This window comes from Pelobates fuscus, chromosome 2 (assembly GCF_036172605.1).
Source record: "Pelobates fuscus isolate aPelFus1 chromosome 2, aPelFus1.pri, whole genome shotgun sequence".
Classification (NCBI taxonomy): Eukaryota; Metazoa; Chordata; class Amphibia; order Anura; family Pelobatidae; genus Pelobates; species Pelobates fuscus.
In genome coordinates, this window is record NC_086318.1 from 220,731,907 (window position 1) to 220,749,499 (window position 17,593).

Consider the following 17,593-nt stretch of genomic DNA (forward strand, 5'->3'; position numbering starts at 1 on the left):
CAGCTAGAGGGATGCTCACAAAAACTTTAATTACAACTCACATTTAATAACAAGGGGTGGTTAAAAAGCAACATTTACATAGTAACATAACAGGAGGTGGATTGCGGACTTTACTTTACGGTTTACTTTTAAACAGCATATGTGTAAATATTATAATTAAAGATATGTTAAGAACAATATATGCAAAATATGCATAAAAAAACATAAAAAAAAAAATAAGGGGCACATGCTGCAGTGCGCCAGAACCGAGTGCGTCAAAATACCCTTCCTGTTATTGTTGATGTGTTCTATTATCCTTATTTTTAAAATAACATATTGCTTGCTGCACGGACATCGCAGCAAAAATACCATGAAATCCGTGCGGCAATCTACAGAAGATTTACTCAAAATCAATTTTGGTTCTTTTAAAGTGGGTACGTGTATTTATCTTTATTGTTTTACAAGCCTTACAATCAGAACAACCTCTAAAACCACTTGTAGAATATCTAGGTTTCTTGGTATCCAACCTTTTTCCCCCCCTTTAAAGTAGCTACCGGTAGGTGCTAGTAAGCTCTTTAAATTTCTTGATTTTCTATAGATAATTGGCGGCCTTTTAGGTAATTGTTCCCCTAACACTGGAACTTTTCGAAGTATTGGCCAAAACTCATTTAAATCTTTTTTAATTGGTTTATAATTTTTGTTATAGTTTGTCATAAAGGCGTATCTGAATAAATCATTGTGGGTTTCTTCACTTTTCTCTCTAAAAGGTTTTTTTCTGTTTTTCCTTTCTGCCAGTCTGATTTCTTTTTCAATATTAACCCTTTAAGTCCGGAGGGCGTACATTTACGTCCTTTTAAAAGCGGCTCTAAACGCCGCAGGATGTAAATGTACGCCCTCCGTTTTTTTATACTTACCCGGTCACCGGCGGCCCCACGCCGGTGATCGCGGTTGGGGGGACTCCCAGGGAGCCCCCCCCCCGCGGCAGATCTTCCTCCTCCGGTCCCCCCCGGTCATGTGAGAGTGAGGTCCTTGCGAGGACCTCACAATCACATGGCCGGGATAGCTGGCTTCTGCATTGCCAGCAGGGGGACTAACTGTAATGACAGTTGGTCCCCCTGCTGGCTGAAAATAAAATAATGTTAAATAAGTGTAAAAAAATATATATATATACTTAGATCATATATATATATATATTATATATATATGATCTAAGTATATATATATACACATATACACATACACTGTCTAGGTGTATTTTAATATTAATATATATATAATTATATATATATATATTAATATCAAATTACACGTAGACTGATACTGATTAAATATATATGTAATTATTGTTATATATATATTTATAAATAATAAAAAAATAAATATGTAAATACGTAAAAAATTAAATAAAAAAATAATTAAAAATAAAATATTAAAAAATATATAGATGCGTTTTATTTCGTTCTAACTGTATTGTGATATTAATATATATATATATATTTATATCAAAATACACGTAGAACGAAATAATATATATATCTATATACATAAATATATACGTATATATCACTATATATATACCTATATATAAATAAAAATATTAAACAAATATATATATATATGTATATGTATATATATATACATATATTAATTCTACACATATATTTATGTAATAATTTTACATAATTAGGTATCCTAATTAATTACAATTAGCGGGACCTGCCTGACAACCCATGCTGAAAGTAAAGGGAATTAAATTTGCTAGCACTATATTTAACCCTATAACTTTCCAAGACACCATAAAACCTGTACATGGGGGGTACTGTTTTACTCGGGAGACTTCGCTGAACACAAATATTAGTGTTTCAAAACAGTAAAATGTATTACAACGATGATATCGCCAGTAAAAGTGACGTTTTTTGCATTTTTCACACACAAACAGCACTTACACGGACGATATTATTGCTGCAATACTTTTTACTGTTTTGAAACACAAATATTTGTGTTCAGCGAAGTCTCCCGAGTACAACAGTACCCCTCATGTACAGGTTTTATGGTGTTTTCAAAAATTACAGCGTCAAATATAAGGCTTGTGTTTCATTTTGTTCACTTTAAAATTCGCCAGATTGCTTACGTTGCCTTTATGACCCTATGGTAGCCCAAGAATGAAAATTACCCCTATGATGGCATACTATTTGCAATAGTAGACAACCTAAGGTATTGCAAATGGGGTATGTCCAGTCTTTTTTAGTAGCCACTTAGTCACAAACACTGGCCAAAATTGGCGTTTTTTTTTGCATTTTTCACACACAAACAAATACTAACGCTAACTTTGGCCAGTGTTTGTGATCAAATGGCTACTAAAAAAGACTGGACATACCCCATTTGCAATACCTTGGGTCGTCTACTATTGCAAATGGTATGCCATCATAGGGGTAATGATGAGTAAATGATTCTTCAAGAAAACTGACGGCAATAGCTATGTCCACCAAAAAAGTAGCCATGATGCACCATGGCTGAAGGGGATAGCTAGAAGCCAGATGACACGAATTAAACACAGCTACTCAGATACTCAGGATTTTAAACTACAAGCGGTCACATGGTAATGAGTCATTTTGGCGCCAACATTCACATTTTATGCCATTTTAGTTGCCTATATAATGTAACTAGCCAGGATTATTTGTCTACACTTGAAAAAGCCTATTTGTGGCGAAAAGCGTTGTGTTTTTTATGATTTTGTTAAAATAAAAGTATTTTTAGACTACCTATCTGCCTAGCTCTTTATATTGTGAGTTGGCACTTCTTCATTTCTATGTTGTCCGTGACACCATTTCCTAACGGTTTTGCACTATTGGTCCCTTCCTGTTTCTGCTTTTGTATTTCATATTAACTACTGAGGACCCAAAGCAAGAACCAAAGAATACCTATCCAAGCTCCACATTGTATTTTTAGAGACTTTTTGTACTTCCTTTTTTCTGTGTATATTATCTTTTATTGTTCTACTTAGCACACCCTGTATCTGTTGTTTCCTGTTCTCTCAGATTTGTTGAAGGGTTTGAGGGTTGCCCTTCCCCTCAGGTGTGCAGCTCTATTCACCCCTGTGATCAGTACTGTAGCGCTGTTCCACCCCATTTTCTTTTCTGTTACAATATCAGGAAGGGTATTTTGACGCACTCGGTTCCGGTGCACTGCAGCCTGTGGCCCTCCTTCAACTGGAAAGAAATTACATGTATAGGTATAGAGCAAATACATGCCAGTTGGAGGGGTGGGGACAGAGTGAAACAATTATTCCAGAGAGAAGCTTTTTGGATTCACAGGTTGGGTACGCTGGAGCCAAGTGGGTTAAATATTGACATAGATCTAGCATGTTTGTTATAGTTACTTAAAATTATGTTTTTTATGCGACAGTATTGGGAGATTATGGACTGGATACAATTTTTATTTATATAGTTTTTGATATCTTTTATGTATTTCTTTCACATATTTTTTCACAGTTTTATTTTTATTATATTGATTTCTATTTTTTATTTTTATAGATTTTATTTTATCTTCATGTTTATACAATTTTTTTTATATAATCATATATATCATATTTTTTTCATATATATTTTATTTAATTTTTTTTATATTTTTTATGCATATTTTCTTCTTAATATATTTTTCATTATAATATTTACACATATGCTGTTTAAAAGTATTTACTTATAAAACTAATGCATCCATCTAAGTCCACAATCCACCTCATGTTATGTTACTATGTAAATGTTGCTTTTTAACCACTCCTCCTTATTAAATGTGAGTTGTAAATAAAGTTGTTTTTTTCAACACCCCTCTAGCGGCATTTGATTTGCACTCCAACATGGAGTTGGAACGCAGAAGCAAGTAAAAGCAATGAAGTACGTGCAAACAACGAGTGGTGGAACGCAATGACAAATGGCGCTGGAATTGCTGCATTATTAATTTTGTCTCTGAAGAAGTCCACATCAAGTTGAAGAATCACGTTGGACCAAGGTTTTATACTTAATTTTGGAATATTGTTTTTAAAACCAATTTGTATGAAATACATTTTTTTAATGGAGCTGTATATTCCGATTCTCTGAATTTATTACGGACCAGACCTGCACCAGGAGGAACCTAAAGAAGATGATAGCAGCCCAGCCTATACCATGGAATGCATCCCAAGGCGCAGTTTCCTCCAATACACTGTGAGTACATTTCAAAGAAGTGCAGCTAAACTGTATCCTACTGTATCACACTATGTTTTGTTTATGGTTTCCTTCTCAGATGTTTAGCTGACTCCCACATATAGTTTTTTTGGTATGTTAAGCTTAATGAAGCAGTTTTGGTGTATAGATCATGACTATTCAGCCACACTACTGAATTATATGACATTTAAGTAACTTTTTTTTCTGTTTATGCTGCCCTAGCCACAATTTCCCTGGCTTTGACTCACGCCTTAATGAAAAAAAAATGGATTAATTGTGAAACAAATCTTACAGCACAGTGTACTTACTTTATAGGTATATATCTCCTGCTCTGTTAATAAAACTGTGATTACACATAGGAGGCTCCAGGCCCTAGCAGGCTATAAAGGGAGCAGAAAAAAATGAAATTCTAGATTAAATACGCTGTCCTATAAAGGAAGCTTAAAAAATTGACTCTTTTCCAGCAAGTGTGTAGGGAGGAGGCTATTTGAACTGCAGCCAGTGGAGGCATGGAGAGAGCTACATACACAAAGTTTTTCAACTCCTAAATGGCAGAGAATTGAGCAGTGAGACCGCAGGGACGTGATCCATACAACAAAACCATTTCACTAAGCAAAAGTTGTTTTGGTGCTTAGAGTGCCCCTTTAAATTACGTAATTAAACTTGCACATTTATATACATATATATACACTTTGAGGACTGGTGCCAATTCAATTTTATTTAAATAATCTCCATGCTTTAAGTTTCGAGTACTGTATTAGTTAAATCCAAAAGAAAAACAGTTTGATCTGAGATACCTGCAAAGAGGAATTTACAGGATGCTGTCCAGTGATACTGAAATACAGAATCACTGGACAGCGTCTCCTTCAGTGTGCAATGGGAATGACTTTAATTGGAACATATCTTGAGGTTGGTAGACCTCTTCCTTATACCTGTGTTGGGTCAGTTGAGTCCCACCAATTTTGTGAGTGTGACATTTCATTTAATAAAAGTGTTTTTATTGTTATGATAAACTATAGATTTTGTATTCACATTTTATCTTTACATTGCTACTCTTGCCTGCTGTTCATTGATGTAATCAGCGTCTCCTGCATTAACGGATTTAGATGTTCTTACTAAACATAATATTATATATGCTAATTTTGGTTTCTCTAGTAATTGTATTTTTGTCAAAGCGACAGACATAATAGAATAGAAAATATAGGTGTAGAAGGCACGGCATATTCAAACCAAGAACAACAAAATTTCAAGCATAACTGCCAGGCTTATAATTGTGCTTATTTATATAGGTATAATTAGGCAAGGTTTAGCAGCTTTCATGAGATAACATGTGAAGGATTTTTTGTAGAGTGAGATGGTGCGAGGTGTGGCGTGTAAGAATGTTTTAAATTACGAATCGGGGTGTTCGTCAAATATGTCAGTGAATGTGTCCCAGGCTATCTGCCAGAAGGATTTGATGAGTGAGCAATCCCACCAGATGTGTGATATATTGAACTAATGTAGCTCTTGTGTTTCAACAGGAGAATTTTTGCCCACTGACAATCCGTGAATGACTTGTTTAATACCATCTCCCATTCTTTTTAAGTTGTATGGGTATTCCCGACCCAAGGATCTGGAGGCATTCCATACCAGTGTAAAGAACGGGATACCAGCGCTTGCCGCATCCAGCACTGGCCAGAGTTTTACAACTGGTGATACATACCACTCCACGACCCACTGCAGCACCATGGCCAGATAATATCTGAACACGTCCGGCAAGGCCAAATCTCTATTCACTCTTGGCAAGCACAACATTTCATATCCTATTCGAGACCTCTCTTCCTGCCATATACAGTCACTATGGATCGTAAGCTTTAATTTTTAAGACCGATACCCTCATTAGCCAGGAAAGATAAGGGTCTAACTAGCATTTAAGGGCTGACTAAATGGAATGAAGAAGTTGCATGTGATTCCTCTGGTGGAGCTTACTCAGATCAGAGTAATCAGGACCACCAGATATTTCATCTGGTCTATGCACCAGTGAAAGGGGAATTGTGGGTGTATTTCTTCCACTTCTTGGGACTATGATGTTAAGCACCTGACATTTACATAGATTCAGTTTTATATTGGACATGTAGCCATACACCTCTAATGCTGCAATAAGGTTGGGGAGAGTAATTCTTGGATGTTCAGCAAAGAAAGTAGATTGTAGGCATAAGCCCTGAATCTCCTAACATTTGGATCCCTCCATACCGCCCCATGTATGGTTCCATAGAAAAAGTAAACCGGAAAGGCGAGAGTGGGCATCTCCACCTAGTAGTGTTGTATTTTTACCAATTTGGAAAGGGAGTTATTCACCTGTACCTGTGTACTGGGGCAGGTATGGTGAAAAGCAACCCATGTCTGGGGTCGCTCTCTAAAACCCATTCTTAGAAACATAGAATATGACGGCAGATAAGAACCATTCAGTTAATTAAACAGAACTTGCAATAAAGAAAGCCTAAATAGGGCTCTCTTTACAGGAAGTGTTTATGGAAGGCTGTGCAAGTCACATGCAGGGAGGTGTGACTAGGGTTCATAAACATAGGGATTTAACTCCTAAATGGCAGAGGATTGAGCAGTGAGGCTGTAGGGGCATGTTCTATACACCAAAACTGCTGGAAGATACGGTCTCCAGTACTGCGTACAATACTCCAAGTGAGGTCTCACCAGTGTTCTGTACAATGGCATGAGCACTTCCCTCTTTCTACTGCTAATACCTCTCCCTATACAACCAAGCATTCTGCTAGCATTTCCTGCTGCTCTATTACATTGTCTGCCTACTTCTAAGTCATCCTGTAAATCCTTTTCCTCAGATGTTGAGGTTAGGACTCTATCAAATATTCTGTACTCTGCATTATCTTGCACTTACCGACATTAAATGTCCGTTCCCACAACTCTGACCATTTTTCTAGTTTATCTAAATAATTTGCCATTTGGCTTATCCCTCCTGGAATATCAACCCTATTACATACTGTATCATTAGCAAAACGACATACCTTACCATCAATACCTTCTGCAAAATCACTAAATAAAACTATTAAAGAGAATGGGTCCAAGTACAGATCCCTGAGGTACCCCACTGGTGACAAGCCCATGCTTCGAATATACTCCATTGACCATAACCCTCTATTGCCTGTCATTCAGCCACTGCCTAACCCATTTAACAATATTGGATTCTAAAAGATTGCAGTTTATTGATAAGCCTTCTATGTGCAACAGTGTCAAAAGCCCTACTGAAATCTAGGTAAGCAATGTCTACTGCTTTCTCAGCATGCATCAACATTGTTGTGCGAAGTGTTGGATAGCAAACAGCCTCAGTGTGTCATCACTAGCCTCAAAGGCTACAACGGCTACATCCAAGTAGCCAAAAGTTTGGAGAATAACTTTATATCCATAGTAAGCAGTAATATTAATCGATAGCAAGCCCACTAGTCTGTGTCCTTTCCCTACTTTAGTATGACAGATTTATATGCCATAAGGGTATTTGAACTGAACTGACTACAGTCCACTGAGGAGTTCAATGCTTGTGCTAATTTAGGGAGCAGCCCAGAGCAAAATTTTTATTAGCTACCATGGAAAACTCTTCGAGTCCCGGTGCCCATCCAGCCTTGAATGACTTCATTGCCCCAGCTAACTTTGTCTCTGTGAGTGGTGCTTCCAATTAATCAGAACTTGTGTTCAACACTTTCTATTTACATATGGACTGCTACCATTGATTCTGTCTAAAATCAGGTATATTTATATTATTGAAGATCTGCCTTCTTACGAAAGATAATTTCTGAAACATATGGAGCCCTTGGATACTACAGCAACACCAATTTGTTCCATAGAGCCCCCTCGCCACCTTGCTCCTCTGTCTCACACCTTCTTTCCCATCCCCATCGCATTTCTTTATCTTTCTTCTCTGATTTTACCAAAAAACTTGAAAGCTTTTTTTTCTCGATTTTTTTTTATACCAAATCTTTTTTACTTACTTTATATGAATACAGACCAAAGAGCAGGTACTCTTGCCATTTCTTTTGTTTTTCTGTCTATTTATCCAAATCCAATTTAAATTGGCAAATTGTAGAATTCCAATCATATTTTAATCATTTGTATAAAATACTGATAATTTTAGGTCAAACAACTGACAAATATCTCCTCACACTGGTATGCATTATAAAGTTATTGTGCACTGTGCAAAACAGTATTAAAAGGATACAGGAATAAAAGTCATTCACAGAAGAAAGTCCAGTGATTTCCTTCGCTGCAGTCATTTGGAAGTTTTGGATTGTTTTACAAATGTTTTTTTTCTTATAACTAAAAAAATAGAAAAAAAAAATTCAGTAACATAGAAATTCCATTTTCAGTTGGGAAAATGTAAGATACAGTTATTTATCTGATTAAAAACAGCACACAACAAGAATTATTGGACAATGTTTAAACATATCAATTTCATCAAGTTTAATTACAAAAATAGCATGAAGGGGAACAGTCACTTTCCAAGAATTTACATAATTGAATACAAGTTTTAAAATCACCTATAACTTGTGTTAATAATTTTTCAGAAGATGGTCTGTTTTCTTCCAAAGGACAACTGTCACCAGATTGAAAAAAAAAAATGTATTATAAGAATCCTAGCCGCATGTAATGAACAGATATGGCATTTAAAAAAAAATAAGTATATGTAAAAATACCTGAAAATCTGGCCCCGACTTTCACATTAGATCCATCTGCCTTAATTATACACCTTTAGTCATACTGAGGTAGACTCTGACTGTAAGGCTCCCAGCACACAGTGGTGATGTCATCAGCCATCACCCTGTGTGGTCTGAATTCTGACCGCATTGGAAATTATCAAATTTATTAAAGCACCACGGAATCTGTTGGCGCTATATTATTATATAATAATAATAGATCAGCGTTTGTCCGCATGGACAACCTTATTTTGACTGCAAATTCCTGTCCTAATGTGTTTTACACCCCACCTCCTATAGAATGTAAGCTCGATTGAGCAGGGTCCTCTTCAAACTATTGTTCCCGTAAGTTTTTTGTATTTGTCCTATTTATAGTTAAATCCTCCTCTCATAATATTGTAAAGCGCTACGGAATCTGTTGGCTCTATATAAATGGCAATAATAATAATAATAATAATAATAATAATAATAATGGAATTTATGATGAGAGGAAGCCAAAGAGAATGCACGATGTACAAGCTTCCACCTTTCCTTAAGATCATGAAGGTGTTAATCAAGAACCGGTAATCCAGTTTCATGAAACTGAGAAGGGATAACAAGATGTCGTCTACCACAGCGGTTCCCAAAGTGTGGTTCGCGACCCATTGGTGGGTCGCAGGGCGATTCCCAGTGGGTCGCGCTAACCCACACATCCAGGGCCGCAGGGGACCCGGGCAAGCAGACTGACACCAGGAGGGAGCCCGGTGGCTTGCCCTAAGTGCCGCCAGGCTCCCTCCAATAAGTCTGCCCAGCACCACCGGTCTGCAGCTCCGCCAGGTGCAGAGCTGCAGACCGTGTGATAGAAGTCTCGCGGGGCTCCCAGAGCGTAACCATGGCTGGGTGCTTGGTAACACTCTGGGTGCTTGCAAGACTTTTATTACACGGTCTGCAGCTCTGCACCCGGCGGAGCTGCAGACCGGAGAGTTACCCCACTGGAGAAATGGAAACAAGAAAAACTCTCTCCCAATTATCCCCTAGACCACTAGACCACAGTGCTGAAGATAAAAAAAACCTTATCCCCTGACGAAGGTGCAACTAAACGCACCAAAACGCGCGTCAGGTTCTTTGTTGGTTCCTGTCTTTTACACATGGTGGCAATAGGTGTTTAATTAACTTTTTTTTTTTTTATCTTCAGCACTGAGTTATGTGGTCTAGGGCATAATTGGGAGAGAGTTTTTCTTGTTTCCATTTCTCATTAGGGACAGCATAGAACACCCTTGAAGATGTTTGGCAAAGTGGGACCAAGGTTTTTCTGAGACTGGGAGTGGCTGCAAGACACCACGAGGTAGTTTACAAGGTGTTTTGGTCATAGCGCAAACAGTACATGCCTGAACATAAACAGTAACATCTGTATGTAAAGAAGGCCACCAAAACTGTCTAGATATGGAAGATATGGTTTTCCGAATCCCGGGATGACCAGAGGGATTCAAGGAGAGTATTTCCATTCTCTCCGTAGGTGGAACATACAATTTATTGTTGGGTTTACAGTCAGGGACCTGTGTTTGGGCAGCATGTACTTTATCCATCAAGGAGGAGGACATGGTAAATATAGTAATTGCCAGTATACGTTCAGGTGGTATAATAGGAACGATTACTAGATCTTGATCAGAGTCAGTTTCAAATGGTCTCGATAAGGCATCTGCCTTAGTGTTATGAGAACCAGGCCTATACGTGATGATAAAATTAAAATGAGAAAGAAACAAGGACCATCTAGATTGTCTCACTTATGTAGGCCAAATTCTTATTGTCAGTGATGATCATTATGGGTACTTTAGATACCTCTACCAGATGTCTCCACTCTTTTAATGCTAGGATTATAGCCAACAACTCCCTGTTCCCTATATCATAATTAACTTCTGCAACGGATAACTTTTTGGAGAAGAAACCACAAGGATGGAGTGGAGTGTCTTGAGACTCCTGTTGAGAGAGGACAACCCCTACTCTTGTTTCAGAAGCATCAACCTCTAGCACAAAAGGCTTGGAAGGATCACAGTGTATGAGAATAGGGGCAGTGGAAAAGAGTGTTTTAGGCTGATTAAAGGCAGACAGGGCTTTAGGAGGCCCGCCATGTGTTTCAGCACCTTTATGTGTGAGATTAGTAATGGGAGAAATGACTGAGGAAAATCCTTTTACAAACCTGCAGTAGTAATTAGCAAATCCAATGAACCTTTGAATGGCTTTAAGACCCTTAGGCCTGGGCCATTTGAAGACCGCCTCTAGTTTTTTGGGATCCATTTCAAAACCCTTGGCTAAGATAACATAGCCCAAGAATTGGACCTCTGTTTGATGAAATAATAATTTCTCCAATTTACAATATAAGCCATTGCGTAACAGCGTTGTGAGTACCTGAGAGACATGAACATAGTGAGTAATAATGTCTGGGGAATAAACGAGTATGTCATCCAAATAGACTAGAACACACAAGTGGATATACTCCCTTAAGACATAATTTATAAGGTCTTTGAAAAGCGCAGGAGCATTACACAACCCAACAGGCACTACAAGATATTCGTAATGCCCACACCTTGTGTTAAATGCAGTCTTCCATTCATGATTTTCCCTAATTCTAAGGGTTCAAGGGTTTCATACATAGATCTTCCTGTCTTGCAGGTGCAGGGTTTTTCTTTGTTTCCAAGTAAGAGGGAGATCTACGACCTTGCATTGATTATAGAGGTCTTAACAAGATTACTATAAAAAACGTCTAACGTCTATTCTCCTCATCACGGAATTATTTGATAGACTTAAAGGGGCCACTGTGTTTACAAATTTAGACCTCGGAGGGATAAGAAGGTCGCTAACAAACTTTTTATCTATAAAGTTCTCAGCGGCTCCTGAATCGACAAGAGCTTTACAAGGAATTTTATGAGCATCCCAAGATAGAATAACCGAGAGGAGGAACCGGTTGTGAGGCATGATAGAGGACGATTTCATTACACCTAGGGCCGGTTCTCTAACGGTGCTTGGGTGCGGAGGTTTTCCGGATAAATAGGGCAGTTTATGCGTAAATGTCCCTTTTTACCGAAATACATACATAAACCCTCAGCCATACGATACAGTTTCTCAGCTTCTGATAGCTTCATCACTCCCAGTTGCATGGGTTCGGACTTGACAGCAACTACAGGAGCAGATAGAGTCATACGAGGAGCCGGAGAAACAGAGGAACGGACAGTTCATGTTTTGGTCTTTGCTCTCTCCCTTAGGCGATTATCTATATCCATCATATAGATAATATAGTCTTCCAATAAATCTGTTGCGGCTGTTTCATCAGAGAGCCCTTCTGAAAAAGCTGTAACCAAACTACTATTTGTCCAATCTACCTCAGCCACTAGCGTGTGGAATTCTATGGCGTAATCCGCAACGGATCTATTGGCCTGTTTTATCCGCATTAACGCCTCGGCTGCCTTCTCAACCATTCCAACAGGTTCAAATGATCTCTTGAATTCAGTAATGAATTCTATGTAGTTGTAAGCTACAGTCCTACCACTCTCCCATAAGGGATTGGCTCATGCTAGGGCTTTACCGGACAGTTGGTTCATTAAATACCCGATCAGAAAGGGAATAACCAGGGGTGATTCAAAGTGGTATTCAATTTGATTTATAAAACCCCTACACTCCTGGGAGTCACCACTGAATCTAGAAGGAGGCAATAGATTTATGGTCAGAGCCCTCTGACCACTGGACACTGGCACAGCGGCATGTTGTGGAGCCTGGGAAGTAGGAGGTGTCTCAGATTGGAGGTGTGCAGTGTGAGCCAGCAAAGTCTGAAAAGCCTGGGAGAACTGATCCATGCGGTGATCATGTTCCTCAAGCTTAACCTCGCAAGACATCACATCTCTACCTAAGTCTGCAGGGTCCACGGCCCTGTTGTAATGTCAGGATACACTAATATGCCCAACATGCAGAACTAAATAAATAGAACTAAACAAAATAAAGAAAACCCTAAGACGTATTACAGGTCTTAGAACGGCAGGATTTAACGTATAAAAGGAAAAACACAAGACAGGCTGAAGTCAAGAATACAGATATCTCGTAAACGGAATGTAAGCCAAAGGCCAAGGAATTTAGAAGTCAGATTAGTCAGAAGCCAAGCCAAAGGTCAAAAAATGAGGGATCGGAGTAGTCAGTAGGAAAGCCAAGGTCAAAATACACAGGAAACAATACCAGAAACGCGCTCTCAGATAACCAGAATGGAAACCACGACAGGGCCGAGAGAAATTAAGGAAAAAATTTTAAACAGCCTAAGGTGCTCCTTGATTGGCTACAGGGGAGCATATGACAGTGAACGTGTGTGTGTTTGACGTCACACACATGTTTCCAAAATTAGGCACTCAAAAGGTTAAGTAATAACCTTAAAAGGTTCTTACTTGCAGGGGCTGGCGTCTCTAATGATTACAGACCCGGGAGCTGTGTGAGGGAAGAAGTGCCTGTCAGAAGACAGCAGGCATCTCAGGAGGAGGTAAGTGATAGGCGACATTCCCATTACCACGTGGGAATGCAGCCACAACAAGATGCGCCCGCCGGGTCCTAGTCCACTCCCGGGCAGGAGCGGACCTGGCGGATGCCTGGAGAAAGGGTGAGTATTCAGCGGCATTCCACTTGCTCTCTGGCACTATTAGCCAACCAATCAAAGTGATCTTGGTCATATTGCAAATTGTGGGAAATTTTCACTTTGTGATATCTGTATAAAAAGGCTTTTCCCGCTAGGAGTGCTCAATCTGCAGCGAGCCCTCTATGGATCAAGATGGATTGTTGTTTTTTTCCGGCATTGTTTTACTTTTATGGCATTCTAAAAGAATTAGAAGAAAAAAGACTTCAGATGGTAAGTATATATATATCTATCTATATATATATATATAGATATATATATATATACAATAAACAATACACAAGATCCAGCGCACTCTCCTATCTACTAAACAGCAACTTCAATGTTGACAGATTTTATTAGTTTGTAAAAGTTTTTTTAAAAAACACATAATCTAGGCAAAAAAATAATGGGGATTTAGTTACATTATATGATCATACATTGCATAAGCCTGCCACAACGTCAATGTACCCCATCTTTGGCAGGTCCTACTCTCACAGTCTAATGTCTGCTCTTATGAGATTAACCACTTACTTGGGAAAAAAATCCATCTGAGGCTCTCTGCAGTACAAGGCTAAATAGGGACCTGAGATGAGGCACCTGTAACAGGGAGGGGTGCAAAACCAAGGAGTTGGCTAGACTCCCAAATATATATAGGAAACATGGGGGGATGGTTGCACTCACCTAAACATGCTGAAAGAACTGAAAATGTCATTTGTTGTGTTTGCAGCATATGTACTGAAATCAGAAGCTATTTCAATCAAACTTATAACAACATTTTAACTTTTTAAAAATTTTAACAGGTCACGTTACATTTTAACATAGGACCCCTTATTTGATAGCAGCTTCACAAGTCTTGCATCCATTGAACTTGTGAGTTTTTGGACAGTTTCTGCTTGAATTTGTTTGCAAGATGTCAGAATAGCCTCCCAGAGCTGCTGTTTGGATGTAAACTGCCTCCCATCCTCATAGATCTTTTGCTTGAGGATGCTCCAAAGGTTCTCAATAGGATTGAGATCAGGGGAGGATGGAGGCCACACCATGACTTTCTCTCATTTTATCCCCATAGCAGCCATTGATGCAGAGGTATTCTTTGCAGCCTGAGATGGTGCATTGTCATGCATGAAGATGATTTTATTACGGAAAGCATAGTTCTTCCTTCTGTACCAGGGAAGAAAGTGGTCAGTCAGAAACTCCACATAATTTGCAGACGTCATCTTTACACCTTCGGGGACACTAAAGAGGCCGACCAGCTCTCTTCCCATGATTTCAGCCCAAAACATGACTCCACCACCGCCTTGCTGATGTCGCAGCCTTGTTGGAACAGGGTGGCCGTCCACCAACCATCCACTACTTCATCCATCTGGACCATCCAGGGTTGCACGGCACTCATCAGTGAACAGGACTGTGAAAAACTGCCATTTGCCTCTGGGCATTGGAGAGGACTTATTGCTAGCCTCATGCCCTGCGACTATGGCCCTGGAAGGTATTGCCCTTTGAGACTTGTATTTGGGCCCAATGGATGTTTGTATGCTGTTCCTGGCCCTTTAAATACTTGGGAGCAGTGGTCCAACTTTTAAACTGACACTTCGAATGAAGTCGAAGTGCCAAAGCCGTCGAAGTGCCGAAGCCGTCAAAGTGCCGAAGCCGTCAAAGTGCCGAAGCCGTCAAAGTGCCGAAGCCGTCAAAGTGCCGAAGCCGTCAAAGTGCCGAAGCCGTCAAAGTGCCGAAGCCGTCAAAGTGCCGAAGCCGTCGAAGTGGCCGCCATTACAGTCGAACACGTGGCGGCGCCCATTTTAATCCAGTCGAACGCGGTGAGCTGTACCTTCCCCTACCCTTCGACACTGCGGCTGGAGACTAAGTCCCGTTCGAAGATTCAAACCCACGTTCGAACGGGACTTTGTCATTTCTGGGTGTAAAACAGACCTCTAGTAGACAATATAACACCACGGAAACAACCCCGGTTTCACTTCGACACTTCGACAAAAGTCGAAGTGAGTTCGCCGATTCGAACGGCGCCTTCGGATGGGACTTTGTAACTTTTCAGTGCAGAAATAGACCGACCGCACAGCCTGAATCTGTGGAACTGTTTTGGGCAGGGAAATGTGCTTGCGGTCGGTCATAAAGGACTTCCAGCTAACTCTTTAACCCCTGGATGGAATTAGCTGAATTTTGGATATGTTTGTAAGTAAAGTATGCTAATTATTAATTATTAATTATTTTTATGAAGATTGTATGCATAGTTTTAGAGTTATAGAAATGTATGAAAATGTATGTTTAAACTGTATGTTATAATTGGGTTACCTCTCAGGCTAAGGGGAGGGAATCTGTGGGAGGTAACCATTGTATGGTTGGGTAATGCTTAATTGGATGTGGGCGTCTCCCTTGCAGGGGAGCACTGCATAAAAGCAGAGTGTGTGTAATTAAACCAGAGTTCTTCTTGACCCTCAATATGTAGCTTTGTCTCGTTATTGGAGGGAACTGCTATATCACACTGGGGATTGCTATGCTCTGCATACTCCCTTGAGCTTTAGTCACTTTGTTCTTGTTCCTGTTACGCTCTTCTTGGAGGAGAGGTCTTTCCCACAAGGTCCTGAATGCTGGAGGTTCATTCAGGGTGGAAGGAAGACAGCGCGGCTCCAGTTAAGCTACGGCGGTTGTGGAGTCTGCGGTGGTTGTGGTGTCGTCTGCAGTGCGTGGAGTCCTCAGGAAGCGCTAGGAGCATCCGTCAACGGAAGGTCGTCCGTTACAAGGACTGTTTAAAAATTAGTCTTCATGTATTTTTCTGCCCAATGCAGCCGTTTCTGCTTGTGAGCATTGGTTACTGGTGGCCGAATTGAAGGTTTATGCACAGTTGCAAGACTCTGGAGGACTCTACACCTTGATATCCGTGGGACTCCAGAGGCACCAGCAGCTTCAAATATCGGTTTGCTGCAATGTAATGGTATTTTAGCAGCTGCTCTCTTGATCCGATGGCAGAAATCTTCCTCAATGTGCCTTTATCTGCACAAACCCGTCTGTGCTCTGAATCAGCCACAAATCTCTTAATAGTGCGATGATCACGCTTAAGTTTTCGTGAAATATCTAATGTTTTCATACCTCGTCCAAGGCATTAAACTATTTCACTCTTTTTGGCAGCAGAGAGATCCTTTTTCTTCCCCATATTGCATGAAAATGGTGCTTTGCTTAATAATGTGGAACACTCTCCTTTAGTAGTTTTTCCTTAAATTGGGCTAACCTGGCAATCTAATTATCACAGGTGTCCAAGATTGTTTTCAGTGATTAAAAGAGCCCTAGGACACAATGCAATCCATGAGTTAAACTGAAAAACAAAATATTCAATCTTTGTGACACTTAAATAGAATTTGCATAATAATTTGGAACAGGGCGTATATATATATATATATATATATATATATTTTTTTTTTTTACAGGTTTTTTGGCCCATTCCTCACTATTATTAGGGTGAGGGGGGATAGATAGGTTATTTATTTAATGGGTGACAATGGGGACTCCTAGCCACGTGGACGAAAAGGGGCACGAGGTCCCAAACTTATTATACTTATCAGGGCCCCCACCCACCGGCATGGGTGGGAGTTGGTGAGGTGACACGAGGTCTTTCCCCTCCATTGTAGATAATGGAACAAGGGTTGGTCCAGGAGAGGGGACACTAGGTAACCCTCATTACAGCCAGCATGGATGTTGCAGTTTCCTGCCCAGTCACTAGTTTAAATGTTTGATATATGTGCTACAACCTACAAGATGGCAAATGGTGGCACATAGAGGTGAAATACCTATTGACCCTCAACATTTTTTATCTACTAATTGTTTTTATTTTAATTTTATTTTTTTACTATTTTCTTGTGGTGGCTGGGTAGCAAGAGCAAGCTCTGGCAAGCAGCCACATAATAGAAGGGACACTTTAGTTACCAGAACAACTACAGCTTAATGTAGTTGTTCTGGTATCCACAGTATGTCCCTGCAGGCTTTTTAATGTAAGCACTGCCTTTTCAGAGAAAGTTTACATAACTGCCTAGTAATATCTTTAGTGGCACTCAGACGGGTCAGTGCTGCACAATGTGCAGAACTGA

The 17,593-nt window shown here is 39.7% G+C and overlaps 1 protein-coding gene across 1 annotated transcript in view; it reads right to left on the minus strand.

Moving 5' to 3' along the window:
- The window catches only part of WDR27 (WD repeat domain 27), a 501,316-nt gene that overhangs the window by 282,568 nt on the left and 201,155 nt on the right, over positions 1–17,593 (minus strand). The window contains exon 17 of the mRNA XM_063443196.1: positions 8,404–8,501. Coding sequence (XP_063299266.1) covers positions 8,404–8,501 — 98 coding nt within the window. The remainder of the gene's footprint in view (positions 1–8,403; positions 8,502–17,593) is intronic.